The sequence below is a fragment of the Eretmochelys imbricata genome, chromosome 4 (genome assembly GCF_965152235.1).
Source record: "Eretmochelys imbricata isolate rEreImb1 chromosome 4, rEreImb1.hap1, whole genome shotgun sequence".
Classification (NCBI taxonomy): domain Eukaryota; kingdom Metazoa; phylum Chordata; order Testudines; family Cheloniidae; genus Eretmochelys; species Eretmochelys imbricata.
In genome coordinates, this window is record NC_135575.1 from 32,562,095 (window position 1) to 32,580,809 (window position 18,715).

The 18,715-nt window shown below is 38.6% G+C and overlaps 1 protein-coding gene across 1 annotated transcript in view; it reads right to left on the reverse strand.

Annotated features, from left to right (window-relative positions):
- Positions 1-18,715, reverse strand: part of CENPE (centromere protein E) — a 73,074-nt gene that overhangs the window by 32,635 nt on the left and 21,724 nt on the right. The window contains exons 13-28 of the mRNA XM_077815093.1: positions 17,090-17,248; positions 16,286-16,430; positions 15,073-15,164; positions 14,687-14,743; positions 14,437-14,604; positions 12,963-13,037; positions 12,591-12,713; positions 12,045-12,179; positions 11,101-11,278; positions 10,387-10,541; positions 7,991-8,305; positions 6,039-6,350; positions 5,678-5,836; positions 4,992-5,204; positions 2,026-2,184; positions 435-656 (exon numbers count right to left, since the gene is read on the reverse strand). Of these exons, the coding sequence (XP_077671219.1) occupies positions 435-656; positions 2,026-2,184; positions 4,992-5,204; positions 5,678-5,836; positions 6,039-6,350; positions 7,991-8,305; positions 10,387-10,541; positions 11,101-11,278; positions 12,045-12,179; positions 12,591-12,713; positions 12,963-13,037; positions 14,437-14,604; positions 14,687-14,743; positions 15,073-15,164; positions 16,286-16,430; positions 17,090-17,248 (2,667 nt within the window). The remainder of the gene's footprint in view (positions 1-434; positions 657-2,025; positions 2,185-4,991; positions 5,205-5,677; positions 5,837-6,038; positions 6,351-7,990; positions 8,306-10,386; positions 10,542-11,100; positions 11,279-12,044; positions 12,180-12,590; positions 12,714-12,962; positions 13,038-14,436; positions 14,605-14,686; positions 14,744-15,072; positions 15,165-16,285; positions 16,431-17,089; positions 17,249-18,715) is intronic.

Here is an 18,715-nt window from a genome sequence, read left to right on the forward strand (position 1 = left end):
TACTTCTAATATAGAGGGGGGAAAATGTGTTGCCAATTGGTTTCCTTCCTCGGACTAACCTCCCCTAATCCAACTCAACCTGGACTGAATTATCCAGGAGCTCAAATCTCCTGTTACCGTTAAACATGGATTGTTCTACATAGTTGTATTCAAAGTTAAATGCAGAATCACTGTTGCTATATGCTGTTATAGAAACTAAGTGTGTACTTCTAAAGTTTTAGGAACATTTGTTTAACAGGTAGAAGAACATGCCTAAACACTGCTGCCAGAGTCAAATCTTCATTGCCCTCTGGTGACCGCAAAACACAACCTGTGGTAATTGTGGGAGCGAACCTGGCCAAGAGTCAGTTTCAGGAATTCAACTGTAAAACAGTTTAAACCACTCTGAACATTTGCAAGTAAATTTAAGCCCCAAAGAGAGGTTTGATACATACCCTCTCTTTGTTTTCCTCTATGTCCGCCTTTAACTGGTCTCTTTCTGCTCTAACACATGCTAGAATTTGCTGAAACTCATCTCTCTCTTGAGTAACTGAAGAGGCCTCCTGCAGCTGCGGACATATATGTTCATTCATTGTTTGTTCTATACGTTCTTTTTCCGCTATTAGTTTGTCACGTTCACAAGAGACAAAAGTCAGGTTTTCAGATAGCTGAATGACCTAAAAGGAAAACAAGAATTGGAATGATCATCAAGGGTATAGCACACAAAAAAAAGCTTCATTAAATTCTGTGATTACTTTAAGTGAGAAAAGCTTTTTTTCGACCTAATATACCGATTCTGTTATGAAAAATCCATGTTTGGTGCACACTTCATAGGAATGATCTACCGGTAAGTTCACTGGCTTGTTACCAATAGTGTTTTTTATACCCTATTAAATGAGACATTTCCTTTATTATTAACCTTTGATAGTAAAATAAAGCAACATTTGACAGACTTCATCACAGCCCAATAAAAGTTTTCAATAGGATTTATTTGAGTAATTTATGGGTGAAAAATCAACAGTCCAATTTTATGGTCACATGAAAGTGGTTTATGGTTAGGCTTAGAAGAATTCAATTTTTTATATTGACAGAAGTTTATTTTAAGCATGTTTTCAGTTTTTACTGATTTAAATTTTCATAGTTTCAGGAAATTGTGGGGTATGTGTCAGACAATAGTGTGGAGGATCAGTTATTTAATGACAGACGTTGAGATTCAAAAAGCTAAATCTTGAAACTTAAAAAAAGTTGCCAACATCACGTCAATATATACAAAGTAAATAACCTTAAATCAAAGTAATAAGTTCTCAGGCAACATTCGTCTTACTTTACTTAGCTGTAAATTTTGATTATTGAAGGTTTTTTTGTTGGTTGTGTGTGAAATAGATGTTTACTAACATTTACTGATAAATATCTAATCCATCCAAGCCCATTTATAGTTTTTCACACTACTGTCAGGCTTTATGCTAGTGAATATTCAGATATTTCAGATTTCATTTTACCACATTAGATGTATGCATCAGAATTTAAAAAGCTCCTAGAAACTTGAGATTGTCTGTGATAACCTTAGAATTTGAGGGTCAAAAAGGACTTTTTAAAGTAGTTTAAAGAATATTTATAATATGTAGGCAATTGATCTAGAACTACATCAAAAGATTTCCTCCAGATAGTTAAGTAAAAAATCTAAGCCTTCTCATACATATTAAGGGTGAAATCCGGGCCCTTAGTGAAGTCCATGGGAGTTTTAACATTGACTCACATGGAGCCACAATTTCACCCCAAAATTGTTAGTTACATTTATTTACTACAATTCCTACTCAATTTGTAGCTGTGAGGTTAGTTATATTAGGTTTTCACTGCCCTTTACATTTTTCAGAAGTATTTTGTTTTGTTGGACAGCACCCAAAGTACCATGTTGGGAAAAGACATATTTTAGTGAAGTTACAAACTGAAATTAGGATTCCACAGATCATAAATTTGCTATATACAAGTCTGCAGAGAACACAGAAGGCAGTGTTAAACAAATTTTTAATATAAGTTACATCTTACCTTCTGCTTCAGATCATTAATTGTTTTCCCTAGCGTCTCTTGAACTTTGGAGAGTTGAGTTTCCTTCTCGGAAATATTTCCTTTCAACTCCTCAATAGTTTCCTGATGCTGTTTGAGAAAGCTGTAAGCATTTCTCAGTTCTTCCTGCATCTCTGCATTCTTTAAGCATAGGACATGAAAAAAAGATTTGTTGTAAGTGAACATTAAGTGTCTGTTAAAAAAAAAAACTATCCCAGTGTTCATAAAGATACTTTAAATTCTTTTAATACAGTTTTAAAATTGGACATTTCTTACTATTGTAATTGATTCCTGGATAGCCTCTCTGAACTGGTCCCTCTCACTTTGGAGAGTCTCTCGTGTTTTCAGATCATCTCTTTCCTGTGCTACAGTTTTTGTTTCCTGACAATTTTTGTTTCCTGAAGTTTGAGCGCTCTGAAAACTTTTTTCCAGATTTATTGGTTTTCAATTCCTCTATTTCATGCAGCCTCTTCTGAGTGCCTCTACTCTTCTTTCAAGCCAAGTATTTGTCCCTGCTAAGAAGACTTTTGTTGCAGCTGTTGGGTTTGTTTGATTTTTTTGTTTTATTCAAAAAGAAAAGTCAAAGCAATTCTTTAACAACTCATTTGGAGAGGTCAAAGATTATAATATTTGTATATTGGATGGACTATTTGTCACATTCAGTGCCATAAATGAAAGTTAATCAACATTTTGAATCTCTTAAAGATATTAAATCTTTATTGCCATGTATTTTTCTTAATGGAGTCAAGACATTTATTCATAAACCAGGTAAGTTTTTCTATGACAACTGTTCCATAAAGGAAGAATCTAAAATTACAATTTTTAAAAACAGGTTGGCTGGTCGTGTATTTCTGGCAATACTGTATACACATTTACATCTCCCAGAGATGGATATGATATAGATGGCATCTCATTCACATCCACTTATACTTTACTGTAGAGAAGATGAGTGATAAGAATGGATTTATTGATGAAACAGTTTAGTTTTTTAAGGTCTAGAACAGGGCAAAAAAACCCACTAGTCTTTTGGGATCCAAGAAGTACCCAGAATACAATCTTTTCCCCGTGAGCTGGCTGGGGACCTCCTCTGTTGCTCTCAGTTTCAGAGACCAAACTTTGTGAAGCAATATGTTCTTATGAGTTGGGTCACAAAAGGGATAGAGGAGGTGGGTTGGGAAAGTGGAGGGAGGTGAATTGGATAACATACCCTCCATTACTGTGCTGAGCATCCACTTGTCTGACAATCTTTCCAAACTTTCAAAGAGGGATAGGGGCTTCCCAAAGGGAGAAAAGAGATGTGGTTGGGGTACTATCCTCAACTGAGCAGCCAAAATTATTGCTTCATAGTCAAAAAATGTCTGGTGAGAATTGCCTCCTGAAGATGATGCTGACTTGTGACATCAAGGAGGCCTAGACCGTCTCGTGGCAGCATCCTGTGACCTCTGCTGAAAGGAAGATCTAAAGTAAGCTTGAGGTCCAAACAGTTTCCTCTTTGTTGTTGGGGTGCAGACCCCAATGGATAGAGTCACTTGGGAGCTTTTAAGGTGGGCATGGTATCATCTGTTTTCTGAGATAAGACCCTTCAAAAGGGAAAATCTTCAATTGTATTTTGCCAAGTGCTTTGAAATTGCAGCTCGAGCATTGAAGCTTACGAAGGTGGGTGTACTTCAGAAGCACCCAACAAAACCAATGAACAAGGTGGCTGGAATGTCAGAGAGGTGATCGGAGCTGGCAGTGCTAGCAAAGAACTGCACTGTTCCTACAAATGTTGAGGGCACTGACGGTGCTGCCAGTACCAAACACATTGCAGCTGCCATTGCGGGTGCAACATGGAGAGTCCAGTAAGGTAAGGCACAGAAGATTCGCGGCATTCAGTAAGGCCTATGGAGTCAGAGGCACTAAGATAAGAAGGTGTTCAGACGACATTGCTAGCTGTGCTGACAGCTTCTCAATCGGGGGTGCTGAAGAGGGACCTCATAAAAGGTGAAGACACCAGTCTTAAAACAGCCCCCTGAAGGAGGCAAAGTGTATGGTATTGCCCCAGGTGGAATTGGTGAGTGACTACGCCTATGAGAAAGCGTTGATACTGCACCAAAGGACCTGCTGGAAGCCTTCTTATGAAGTGAAGGCTGGGATTCAATTGCCTGTCAGAGTTGGAAGGATGCTTGGAACACTTTGAGGCGGTCATTGAAGAGGACAAAAAGCAGCACTTGTCTCCAGATTTGTGCTTTGAATCCGGAGCAGCTGCAGGGGCACTGCTGAGTTAGTCTTCTCATGATCAGGATCCAGTTCTGAAGAGGGATGAGTTGCCCACTTCATAAGAGGAACTTTGAGGTAGAAATCCCTCTGTTTTTAAGTTCTGGTAGGGAAGGAGGTACAAATAAAGCCCATCTCCCTCACATGCCCCTCACCTTGACAAATTAAGCAGCTTCTGTGCTTATCTGTGACAAAAGGCCACACACATAGGCATGCTGCTTAAAGACTTGGGATTTTTTCCACACCAAACCCAGCAGACTACCTAAACTAACTTTGCTAACTTATACCACTGAACTAACTATCCACAAAAAAACAAGATTAATTGAAAGCTGGTGAACCAAAGCCAATAGTTACTGGGAGGACCAACTTTCCCTATGAGCAGTGAGAAAAAACAGAGGGAGGTGGCAGACATGTCCCTTTTATGCCCTTGGCTCAGCACATGAGCAGAGCAGGGGCACCTCCATAATCTAGTGGAACTGCTGGCAAAACTCTGACTCGATGGAATTGGGCACATGTACACTTACACTGGAATGTATATGTGCACAATTACTTGGAGAACAATTAACTCCTTTAGAAGGAGAAAAATGCTGTTTGAATGCTGTTATTACTCTTCAAATAAGAGGTTAAATAATATCAAACATTAGCTAAATTTGGAAAATAGTTATTAGGAAATCAGACTTCTCAATAGTTACCGGTGAAGTGCATTCCTCACACTGTTTCTTTTCCACTTGTAGACTCTCCAACTTTTGCTGCAATACGGTCTTTTCTTGGGTAAGAGACAGGATTTGTTCTTGTAGCAAAGGAAGTTGATCACTTTCTTCCTGGTGTTTAATATAGCCTTTTTCTTCAAGGAGTTGGTCTCTCTGTAAAGTGACTTGTTTTAGCTCTTCAGTCAGCTGCAAAATCTAAAAAGACAGGGTATCCAAAAGAATACCATTCACTCAAAGACTAAGAGAAAAAATTAAACATGAATGACATTTATTCACTCTGCTATTTAATACCAAGGCAGGAATTTGACCCCAATGAATGATATAAAGACCTGGACCACCTTTCTTTTACACCTCAGTTGCTCAATCACCTTCCACAGCCTTACCTCACAGTTTAGCTAACAGATGTCCTACTACTACTACAACATCTTGTTTGAAGACCTCATGATTTGAAGAATATGGGAAGAGCCAGAGGAGCAAATAGTAGAGGTTCAGCTCCTAGAGGGAGCTCCCTTCTTGATCCCGGTTACTGACTAGAAGGTTTCCAGAAAAATGGTTAAGATGAGGAGATTGTGCAAGATAGGCATTGGCGGCCTATTTTCACATATCTAAAATTTTAAACCAAGTTGTGAATTGACAGTGTTATTTTCAAATTTGATCTGACATCTTACCTTGAGCTCTAGCTCACCAACAGTTTCTCCTAGAGAATCTTCAGCATTTAGAATCTCAGATCTTTTCTCTGAAATATCTTTCTCCAACTCCTCAATAGTCTTCTGGTACTGCTTGAGAGAGCTTTGCGCATTTCTCAGTTCTTCCTGTGCCAGGATGTTCTTTCACACAGAAGGAGAATTATACACATCAAAATGAACTCACGACATATCAGTAACTATTCTGATGAAAGAGGTTTTATTACAGGTTCCTTTTCCATCTTTTCCTCCACTATTCCTTATCTTTCAATACTATTTCTAGGCATTTCTGTAGCGTTCCGCACTGCTGCACAATTATTCATTTTGATTAACATCAGTTTCTTACCATTGCAATTGTCTCCTGTATATCCTCCTTGAGTTGGTCTGTCTCACTTTGAAGAGTTTCTTGTTTTTGCTTCAGGTCATCTCTTTCCTGGATTAGAATTTTGACCTCTTCTTGACTTTCATGGAGTTTCTGAGCAATTGCCAGTTTCTCCATCCTCTCGGCCTCCATTCTAGATTCATTAGTTTTTGATATCTCTTTCAGTTGCTCCATTTCACTCAACTTCTGCTGAGCTTGACTGAGCTCTTCTTTCACACCAAGAAGTTGTTCCTGCTCAGCAGTCTTTTCTTGCAATTCTTGGATCTTGCTGGAGAGCTTTAATGTAAAGAAGTCCAAGCATATTAAAGGTTATAATGGAGAGTCAAATACTGTGTTCAAACATTCTTCACCAACCCTGTATGTATTTGCCTTTTAATAGAAAGCATAGCTTTCATTAGCTGACAATTGAGTCCTGTCCATCCTAGTTCCTGGATTACATTCTTGCCCAATCTAAATTAAAAAAAGTGCATTCCTATACATGACATCATGCATCAATTTCAGTGCCAGAAGTCCACAATTTAGGGCATGGTGTCTGGACATATTAGTCTACTGAGCTTTTTTTGGCTATATAGAAATTACATCTATACATATCTTTATGCCACTGACCATTCTTTTGGCAAAATTCCCCCTCTTTCTACGATAGCATACTTTTAGTAGTATAATAGGATTATGGATTTTAGCCATGTAGGGCACTAAAGTATGCACTCATTCTCAAGTTTGAGATCTTAGTTTCTATTTTTTTTTTTAACTAAACAAAAACCAATTGTGTAGCAGGTAGAGGCCCAATTCTGTGAGGAGCTAAGATGGCTCCACTCTTATCAACTTTAGTGGGAGTCAGGGTGGAGGCAGGGAGGATGGGAGACAACTGCTTAGCATATTGCAAGATGGCTTGTCCACACAATCACGTTAAAGATGAAAATATTTTAAAGGAAAGACTGTGGGAAGGGATGGGAAGAAGAGTATGGTATATGAAAGAGGAAGCAGATGTTTCATCTCTGCCACTCAATCTGTGTGACATCATAGTCCTACTGCACAGTCCTTCCCATAAACTTCAACGGGATATTGACTAACAGACTGCTTTGTAGTGAGGGCTTAGAGTGTTTAATATGTAGTAAAAAAAAAAAAATGAAATACTGCCACAGTGCTAAAATCATGGTGTTACTACACATCCATGTGAGCACCCATCCACTGGCATTGGTAAGCTGCACTATTGCACACTTATCTTTTCATGACCTTGTTTAGATGGGCTGGTTTATCAGTCAGGTGGCTTCAATGGCTAATCCTGCTTGGATCAAACCCTTGCAAAATTGTTTGTATTAAGAGGTGAGGAGTTTAATAAAGTAATAGGCTGTAGCAGTAAAGCTTTACTAAGTTCATTTTCTGCCTTTTATGCTGTGCACAAATCCAAATGTGATGGAGAGGAAAGGCAAAAAGTTTTACCCTATTCCCCAGATATCTGCAGAACTTGTTTGGGGAAGGAAGAAAAAGGTATACAAGCCTGGTGATCCATTTACAAAACAAAAACAAACCCAAACAACTGTATAGAGTGTTTAGGAGACAAATCCAAGTTGTTGTTAGGTAAACAAAAGAAAAAACTCCATATTTCAAACCAAAACATCTTGTCTATTGATCACAATATACTCTATGATAGGCCTTCAGCTAGTAAGAAAATACTTTCCAGATTATTACATCTATTTTATCCAATTTTAGTGTTCAAAAATAGCCACAGTACCAGCAGGTCAGGTGCAGTAAAGGCCTTTGTGAAATACCCAATTATTATAGAATCTTCTGTCACAGATTGTGGAAGCTATTACAGATATATTTGTGCAACTTCAGTTTAAGAGTTTCTCAAGGAGGACTTTACTATGAGTGAGTTGTTCAGTGACTATTCCATAGGAAAGGTGGAAGGCACTAACCTCTAGTCTCACATTGTCCACAATAGTTTTAAGCTTTTGGGCTTCGTCAGATAGATGTTCTACTTGGTGTTTCATTTGCTCACTTTCTTCAGATGCAGCCAACAATTTTTGCTCAAGTTCTTCATGGTGGCCTTTGAGCTCTAGGTACTCCTGATCAGCCTTTACATACATCAGTTGGGTACTGGCTAGGTCTTCTTTTGATATTCTGAATTCTTCAGTCATGCCTTGAAGTCTAGCCTCCTTATCAGCCACTTCAGAGAGCAGCTTCTCTCTTTCTGATGTTAATAAACACAACTCCTCTGATTTCTCAAATATCTGCCAAGGGAACCGGAATATTAGTGCATGTGTTACAGTAGCTACATCCCCATATGCAAAGGCAAGAAATGAAAATAGGCTGATGAAAGCTGGATCAGATCCGTAAGTGGTTAGGAGACTACGTTTTACCCAGACAACAGCCAAAACTAAAAAAAAAAAAACCAAAAAAAAAAAAAAAAAACACACACCACACAAAAAACTGAGCGAGAACAAATACAAAAATGGGGTCTAAAACCTGCTGCTTTCAACTCCCTTCTCTAACCCCCTATAAATTCCTTGGGCTGCCCCCAGATATATATTTTAAATATCTTTAAGACATGTCTCTCTTAGGGTATGTCTATACTACCCACCAGATCGGCGGGCAGCGATTGATCCAGCAGGATTTATCACATGTATTCTAGACCCGACAAATCAACCCGAGCGCTCTCCCGTCAACTCCTGTACTCCAGCACCACGAGAGACACAGGCAGAGTCGATGGGGGAGCGGCCACAGTCAACTCACCGCAGTGAAGACACCGCAGTGAGTAGGTCTAAGTACGTTGACTTCAGCTACGTTATTCACATAGCTCAAGTTGCAAAACCTAGATCGATCCCCCCCCCCCCACAGTGTAGACCAGGCCTCAGAAATTTAGGCTGATATTCTTAATTAGAGTCTCCTCTATAAATATTCTGTTAAAGAGATATGCATACGACAGATTTTATAGGTACAAAAGCCTATTGTTATTCTCTAATTTGGAGGACTTTTGGTAATCACTGTGCTATTAAAGTTTGAAGACTTTTTGGGGTGGGTGTTTGTGATCAGGATTCTACGGAGGAAATGTGCCTTGGATATTTTTAAGTCCATATTTTGGCATGTAATTTTAGTAAGTGTTTGAAGATAAAGAAGTCCTTAGAAAAGCCATGTAAAAATAAATTCCTTGAGCTATATTTAAGGGAAGGTTAAGCAATTGAAACCTGCCCCGAGACTTTGCTTTAACTTCAAAAATTAAATATTTCATTCTTATCTAAGACAGTGGAATCCTGTTCAGGGCCATGAATGGCATGTCTAAGTTTAGGGTACTAAGCCAAAGCTCCAAATCCCACCTCAACCCTGACCTGGAGTGGTCACCTCTAAGTCGGATTGGGCAGTCCAATGGTTTTATGGATTACTTACAAGTCACTAAAATGTGTTTTAGAACTTGGAAAAAAATGGATGACTTCACATTTAAGTTTTGAAATATAAATATTAAATAATTTTTTATAAAAACAACCAAACGTTATCTATTTGGTTGATTTACCTTTGTTCTAATCAAGGTTTGGGCAATTTTTGACAGTATGACTGGATATCCAGTAACCTTCCACCAATGTACCAAGCCTCTAAAATTCAGTATAAAATAGTAAGAGAACATCTGAAAAAAGTAAGGCTTGTCTTAAGCTCAAGAGCCTCCCTAGAAAGTTTCAAATAGTTATCACCAATGTATATATTAAGGCAGTCAGCACATCTCTAATATTTTTAAAATATATGCAGATCATTTAAGTAGCAGCATGCATGCACAGATGACTTGTTACTTTTTTAAGATCTTAAGAGAAATATACATGGGAAGGGGTGAGTGTATGGGTATAGAGTGTCACACACTTCATAGCTTCCATAGGAGGAGATCGTTGTACACCACAGAGCCTCCTTGCATCCCTCAGTTCCACCCCACAAGCCTGTGTGCTGCTTTCTATCCCCCTCCATTTCAGGAACATCTTGTAACTCCCCCACATCTCTTCCTTCCAGGGGTTCTGTTTCCCCCCTATTCTCCATTCTTCCCGTACCCAGGGTCCCCCCAATGCCAGCAGGTCTGTGCACACTTATTTCCACTTCTCCTCACAATGGGCTCTATATGTCCCCTCCTTCCCCAAAGCTCCCCTCCTGCAGGGGGGTCTGTATGCCCCAGTTGTCCCCCATTCTCCCTTCATGTCATGGACTATATGCATGCACCCATTCCCCCACCCCTTTTTTCTGTCTGGGAGATTACATACAGACAGATATTGTCGAATTAGTGTACGGCCTTCATAATCTCAGCATATTATTAGAGCAAGAGGTTTTGAATTTTTACCTGTTTCTGTAGCATCTCAACTTTATCAGGTAGAGATCTGAATTCTGATGATGTATCTACTTCCTTTCGTAAAACTGTGTTCTCTTCTAACACTTTATCCAATTCATTTTTTAAATCAGCTATCTTGCTTTCCAATTCCACAAGAGACAACAAATCTAGAGTTTTAAAGATTTACATTAATGAAAAGCTCCAAAGATCCACTTTGATTATTTAATAGGTAGAAGATGCACACATTGGTTGAGAGAACATTACCAGGTTTTAAACAGATTTACTTTTTGGACTGATTAAAATGAGACCTGTTGATAATGAAGGAGGAAGTCAAGCTGCCAATTAGTTATTTTATCACTACCTGTTTGGATGAATCCCAGATTATTGTAAAACAGCTTCTCCCAAATATAAAAAAAAGTTAACTTCACTGTTTATTGCAGTATGTAACACAAAAATCCCATCATGAAGTGAGTGGGAAAAGCTGAACATAATGTTTTAAGCAGTTGATGTGTATCTGAAAAAACAGTGGTCCCAAGCTGGTGAACAATGAAGCTTCTAAATGCTTGAATGAAGTAAAGCTCAATAGCTCTTGCTCTATACCTCCCCCTCCCCTCTCAAAAACCCCCAAACTATTAACGTACACTTTTATAGGTTACTATGTCAAAACACTATGAAAGGGGGAGATCTACAAAGTCATTCAGAACATCTTTTTTTTTGTAACGGTACCTTTTGGAACTTTGCCCTCCAAGAGCAAGGTTAGCTTTGTGTTTTCTTGAAAAGCAGATTGTAGCTCTTTCTGTAAGTCAACTTGCATTTTTTTGTAGCTCACTTTTCCTGCTTCTAATTGACTTTGATACAATTGAACATCCTTTTCCATTTGCTTGTAACCATTTAAGAGCTCATTCTGTAGGAAAAAAGAGTAAGATTATTCTAGTCACAGAAGTACTGTGACAAATTAAACTAAGAATTTAGTAGTAAGCAAAGCTCCTTTCGCCATTGCAATCTCTCAGAATTGTCCCAGTATTATCCTCCCCACGTATCTAGCTGGTCATTAAAGTCTTGTTGCTTCTTCATCAAGTCTTAACAAATATCAGGTCTTTCTTTATGTACTAGCTACTAATGCTTGCCTTCCATCTGGATTACCGTAGCCTCCTCTCCAGCTTGATACCTGTATCAGTCCCCTCGACTTTGTCTGAAGCATTCTGAGCAAACTGATCTTTCAGGCCCAGACCACCTCAATCCCCTTTAAAGTCACTCCATTTGTCTATCCTGCCCCTTACAGTATCTTGTCCTTATCCTCACTTTCAAATCTCACACCTCTGACTTCACCTTCTTATTATTCCTCCCCTTTGCTCCACCACCAACACCAGCCTACATCTCCCATTCTGCTCTTTTGCTTTCTTTCATCCTCTCCCAAGCATGGAACACCCATCCAGCCGCAGTGTGCCAGGCCTCTACCCTCCATAGTCAAATCCTTCCTGAAATCTTACTATCCAGCAGCCCCATGATTATAAAACACAAGTACAAGGGAGATTAAGTAGTAACTTCCCCTGAGTCTTGTCTTTCCAGATTTGTTCCTTGACTAGTCTCTCTGGAACAAGGAGAGCCTCTATAACAGTTTCTTATATGCCAGAAGCATATCACTTATGCTGAGATAATAAGTTACTTGCCATTTTCTCTTTTAGCTCTAGATTTTCACTCCTGAGAAATGCAGATTCTTTCTTAGCATCCAGGGCTACAGTTTCAGTATCAACAAGAGACTTGCTCATTTGTTGAATTTCATCAAGTAGTTTATCAGAATCTCCCTGTAAGAATGAGACAGATATTAAACACAAATAATCAGAAATTATGATAAAGCAACTATGATCTTGTTAGGATTCCCACGTAGCCAAATAACTATCATACTGGTTTTAAGAGTCCTGGAGAGTTTGTTGTGTTTAAGTGCCACAATAGCGGGAAATTTTTCCTGCAAAAAAATAGAACACATAGCAGTTTATCTAGTAATCGTCCTTAAATACATTTACTGATATATGCGGTATGAACAGTATTTGCCCAGCAAAAATTCAGATGTGTTGACTAGTAATAAGTAGTCAGCATAATAATCAGCTCTTATATAGTAGTTTTTCTAAGCTTTTGTCTTTTCCCTCTGGAAGGAGTTCAGGCTCTCCTATTATAACCGAATTAGCTCTAAAAATCAGAGGAGAACTCAAGTTTACCATTGAAAAAGACACATCTTTCTTCCCTGTGCCTGCCTTCTGTAGTTCTTCCACATATTTCTGCAAATCCTTTACTTGATTTTCTTTTTCTTTAAGCTGTTCCAATTTTGATTTTAGTTCAGTCTGAAAAAAAGAATTAGAGAAAAGCAGCATAAGCAGGTGAACAATTTAAGTATACAATTTGGTTTTACAGGTAACTTCACTAACAAAAAACAATTATAAACACTTACACATAAGTAAAACTGACCAGAGCCCAATTATTTTATCTATTAAAAAAGTTAGAAGGTTAAGATCTGATATATACAAAATTATGTATTTCATTCTATACAGTCATCCAGTTTTGTTACACAGAAGACCATCAGCCAGGCTCACCTCCAGATCTTCATTGTATACTTCAGCATTTTTAACTATATTCTGTAAGTTGGTAATTTCATGTATTAGTTGTATCTGTGGAGCAATTGAAGCAAAATTGCAGAGCATATTAGAAAGCACCCATCCATTAATTTTAGTTGCCATCACCATGAAAATAAGCAAGATCTACCTTAAATTTTCCCCAGGGTTTGGCAAGACAATATGTTGTTGTTTACTATAGTTAAGAAACAAGTTATTACATCCGCTTTAAGGCAGGAAGAAAAGTTGCATAAAGTCACAGCCCTTTACTTTAGCTTCCCAATAGTTTAATAAGGATTTCAGCATACCTCAACCTGCCATAGCCCAAACACAGGATGCAATGTGATGCAAAATAAGCGATTCATGCAGGAAAAACTTAAAAAGTGAAATTCAATCCTTAAGATTAAGTAATTTTTTTTATAAGATCAGTTGCTATTGAGTTTGGGTTCCCAAGACTGCAGGGAAAATTTTAGATATGAGACTATCTCCTCAAAAGACTTATCATTACAGCATTGGTTCACACTTTTAGTAAAAGCTAATTCAGCAACTTTTAGAGAAAATGCAGTTTTTATAGCAACCAGTTTATTGTCAATGAGCAGCTCATTCTTCACTCCCTCCTCCCAACCACAAATTGTTCACCTCAATAAATCAAGAAATAAAATCCTCAGAGCATGTTTTACAACTGTCAAAAGATACTTTTATTAGCAGTCAGCTGGCAAGAATCAAGCAAGATTTATTTTTGACCTTTAGCATAAGTGATTTTATATTTTCATACTTGCCGTGAATTGGAAGCCAGCTCCTTCTATACTATATAATTTCCCAGTACATTGAAGTATTTTTCTTAGGTTTCTTTGCTGACATAGTATCATGCAGCAAAAGCAAGCATTTCAATTTCCCACAGATATTACTGCTGAGTCTCACAGTGACATTTAATTCATAAAACAAGACTTGAATAGTTATAAGTCAGATCTATAAAAGCAGTGCATTTAGAAATGCACTAAAGCAAGATCTTCTGTTCAAGATGTTTGAGTTAAATATTTAACTTTATTAAATCATCAACGTTTAGAAAGCAGTTTACTAACTTTAATGACAACAGCACTCTTGACAAAATCCAAAACAATGTGAAGTGCAGATTAGTAAATTCAATTTTTATTGTGGACATTATCCAAGTTACGTATTTAGTTGAAATTCAGTTAAGGAGTGCAACCCTGAACTTGCCTGCATATTGAGGTCAGAAAACTGAAGCAAATTTTTCCTCCATGACCTAGCGTCCAAATTCCACAATCCCTAAACTAGTCTGGACATACTTTGTAAGATCCTTGGTAGTCAATATGACTTTCTAAAAACATGCCTGTTATTTGGAATAAGGTCTTATATTACACACTTCTCTGAAAAATGAGGTGAAGTCTGTTTTCCGAAGTCTTATCCGGCTGTAACTTTCATGTTAACATCTTACCTCATAGTCTTTTTGGGTTTGTTTTTCCAGTTCCTCAAATTCATCTGTTTCTATCTTTTCCTTCAGTTTCTCCTTCAATTCACTTATCTCCAATTTCAGCTGTTCGTTTTCTAATACTAGGTTGTCAAAGTTAGCTTGCAGGACATCCACCTCATTTCTAGCAATATCCTTAAAAAGGAAGAATGATGTGTTATAACAGGGCTTACTTGCATTTTAAGCTAATTTCTATTAGGACACTGACCTGACCTACCTTTTCTAGTGCTAGTGTTTCACAGAGTTGGACAGAATCTGCAAAGTCTTTTTGACTCTAGAAAAAGAAATGCTTTCTGTTAGCCATTTTACAAGATCCAGTGACTTTGTTTAAAAAAATTAGTATTGTATGGGTAGCCAGAGTTGAAATAAATAAAATAAACCCTCAAATTCAGATGTATTTATTTTTAACAACCACACTCTGAAGGCTGCTAAGATGAGGAGAACAACATTGGTTAGTATAATGTTTAGAGATATAGGAAGCATAATTGATCTCACACAAGAGGTCAGCCTGGCCAGAGCAGATTGCAGAATGAAAAAATTATAAAAAACAAATTTCCTCAGTTGTGTATGATCTTGTATTAAATTATCAATCTTGAAAGTTACCCAGTTCATATTCGCTCCAGAATTCCATTCGCTTTCTGAGATTGCATCAGGGGTAGGCAGATAATCATATTCAGAATACTCTGAAAACATAGCTTGGGGAAAAAAAAAACAAAAAAAAAGATAGGTGCATTTAAAACACAAAACAAGACACAGCAACTTGTCCATGATGGTAAAATTTGTTTTCTCACAAAAAGGATTCCATCAGTCCATAACCAACTACTGGGTAGCCATATCTGCAAATACTGCTAACTGGACAGAAATTTTCGCTCCTATGTGATCCTTCTATAAATGGCCTGGAACTATGCCACACAGTTCAGTCTTCAATACCCAACATCCTGTAAGCTAACAAATATTAACATAAGGAGAGAGAATTCATTGGATTTTCCTGTTATGAAGTGACAAGAATTACAGGTAAGGAAAAATATTGCCTTTAGAGGAAACCCAAGGGGGAAAAGAATTATGTAATTTTAAAATGGTGTGCTCATCCTAGAAAGGGATTTTGTGGGGAGTGGAGAAGCAGGAGGGAACAAGTTCCATTGAACAACAACTCTGTCCAAGTATTCTTATCCCCAGCTCAGGCCTTCTGGAAGAAAGGGGTGAACCTCTGCCCTTCTAATGAGGCTTGTGGGGTTTTGACCACTGTGGTTCTGTTGATTTTGACAATGGCTTCACCCATTCTCACTGACAGGTTTAGATTTTTTTAAAAAAGAACTCAGCAATTTTGATAGGGACCCTTTGTTGTAAAGAATGATTTGTCAGTATGTGAAATATATAGCTAATCTTCAAATGGACCATTTTGGGGTGACTTTTCTTGGCGAGACACCATGGGTCTAGGTTTTTACCCTTTTTCTGAAATAGGTAGCAACTGAAAATCTGAGACAGGGCTAAGGAATTTCCTTGAGCCAAGTATGGGAACATCACTGGATACTTTTACCATTTATTTGCCCCACTGGAGTGCTGTTTTTACCCCTTTGTCAGGAAACCTAGAAGCAAGTCTTCTAGTTCGCTATTATTCACGTGCAGTATCTATTTTAACTCATTCGCATTGTATCATCCAGTACAGCTGCTATGCTAAGAGTAAATTCTTTTACTCCATGTTCCATTTATATTGGAGAGATCTCTCCCCATCTCAAGGTCTTCATTTGGATAACCAGTGGGCACCTTCTAAATCAAGTTTCCTGGTTAGTGTCTTCTCCCCCAAACATGTACTCACAATCCTCCATCTCTGGAAGCTTCTCTGCCAATGTTTTCATTTTTTTGGCATCAGTTGGCTTTAGCTTTTCAAAATTTGCAAAATAGCTGATGTCCCCTTGATTTATTTTCCCAGGGGCCCAAGTAACTCTTCTTTTTCTTTTGGCCTTAAAAGGGGGAGAGGACACAAATGAAGTCATATTAGAATGTCAAATGAAGCATTAATAATAAAGGTTACTTTCCTTCATTTTACATCTCGTTGTTCCCATAACAGTATAAGCAGATAATTAGAGGGGATGGTTTTGCCTGTATTGCAGTTTTTCAAAAATTGAGGTTCAGCTGAACAGTTTGTTTTCCACAAAACTTCTTCTGCTTTAAGTTTTGCACCAGATATCAAGGAACTTTACAGACAATGGACTGAACCTCACAACAACCCTGTTACTTAAAATATTATCCTCATTTTAGACTAGGTAACTTAGGAAGAGATTGTGTAATTCACCCAGATTCGAATAAATTCTTATGACAGAGGCCACCAAGCCAAGACTAGAACTCAACTCTTCTGAATCCCAGTCCTATGCTTTACTCCCTGGGCCATCTTCTGCATCTTATTATAGCTGGTTTACTGCAAGGCCAGCTAAATAGCCTGACACAGTAGTGAAGTGTCAACCAAAAGTCTAAAAATTAGTCATTTCATAAGCTTTACAGAAAAGACCACTTTTCATAATATTTCACAGATCTAAGGAAAAATGCACAAAACACCTTCTCCAGTTATAGGTTAAGATTTTCCAGGTGTCCTGTGTGACCCTGAATAGTAACTCAGTCTTACTTTAAGATCTTTCTGGGATGTAAACGAGGAGGAGGTGACAAGCATTTCAGTTAGATTGAGTATTCTATTTTCTTGTATTTTCTGAAGAGAGTTTTTTTCTTCTAACAGCTGGGCTAGTTGGTCTTTCTCCATCGCGTGGAGATGAGTCTTTGAAGACACCTACCATTAAAAGAAAAAAAAAAGAAAAAGAAAAAAAGAGTGCTAGCTTTGTTGTTTCCTTCAAGTAACAACTATTTTATATAGACACATAACATTAGCATGTAAGGCCCCTCCCCACCTTTTTAAAAAACTTTAACTGGGAGCAGCTTTCCATATACTTTGTCAGTTTTCCTGATGGAATAATCTAGCCTGTAGTTTACTTTTAAAAATCTAATATTTATGAGAGTTGAACAGGGAAACCCAGTGTTTCCTAGCAAAGAAGAGAAGGTTACTCATCTTGTGCAGTAACTGAGGTTCTTTGAGATGTGTGTCCCTGTGGGTGCTCCACTTTAGGTGTTGATGCATCCCAGCGCCAATCAGAGATTCATGGTAGCAGTGTCTACTGTGCAGGCATGACCCGCACAGTAGGCATCTTCTGGTCCTGTTGGTGCCACGTCTAGTGTGTGCATGATCCAAGCCCTCCAGTTCCTTCTCTACCACAGAGTCCCAACTGCAAATTCCAAAGTAGAGGGGAGGAGGGCGGGTAGTGGAGCACCCACAAAGACACACATCTTGAAGAACTTCAGTTACTTGTGCAAGGTGAGTAAACTTCTCCTCTTCTTCAAATGATGTCCCTGTGAGTGCTCCACTTTAGGTGACTGTAGAGCAGTGCACCATAGAAGGCAGAAGGGACTTTGGGTTCGTTTGAGTCATTGAGGTGAGTACGGTTAGGCCCACTATGGCATCAGCCCTGGAGTCATGAGTGATTGCATAGTGCTCAGTAAATGTGTGGATGGAAGCCCAAGTGGCAACTTACAAATCTCTAGTATTGGAACATTATGTAGGAACGCTATCGAGATTGAAATGGATAGTAGAATGTGCTCTGATGTGCACAAGAGGGTCTGTGTTCCGAATATGATGGAAATTCGGAGGCATGTGGAGATCCATTTAGACAATCTGAGTGGATATTGCGTCTCCTTTCGAGTGCTCGGTAGCAGTGTCCAATTTGTTCTGAGCAGGCTAGTTCATCATGATGGAACCATGTACGAGCTACACTTGCAGGTGGAGTATCTCTGGATTTGGGTGAAGAGTGCGACCGTTATGCTGAGACAGCAGTTCCGGACAACTAGGAAGAGCTCGAGGGGCACACATCGCCATGCGCATCAGGTAAGGGTATCGTGCTTGTCTGGGCCACGTCGGAGCTATGGAGGATGATCTTGGCCATGTCTGTTTGTATCTTGTGTATCACACGTGATATCAGTGGAATCGGTGGGAATGCATACATTAGTTGTGCATCCCATTTGATGAGAAAGGTGTCCCCCAGTGATTGGGGTCCTGTCCTGCTTTCAAGCAGAACATTGCACATTTGCGGTTCATTGTGGATGCGAACAAGTTGATGAGTGGAGTGCCCCACCAGCAGAAAATGGATCTCAAAACTCCCCCATTCATCTCCCATTCGTTGTCTTGGGAGAAGTACATGCTGAGTGT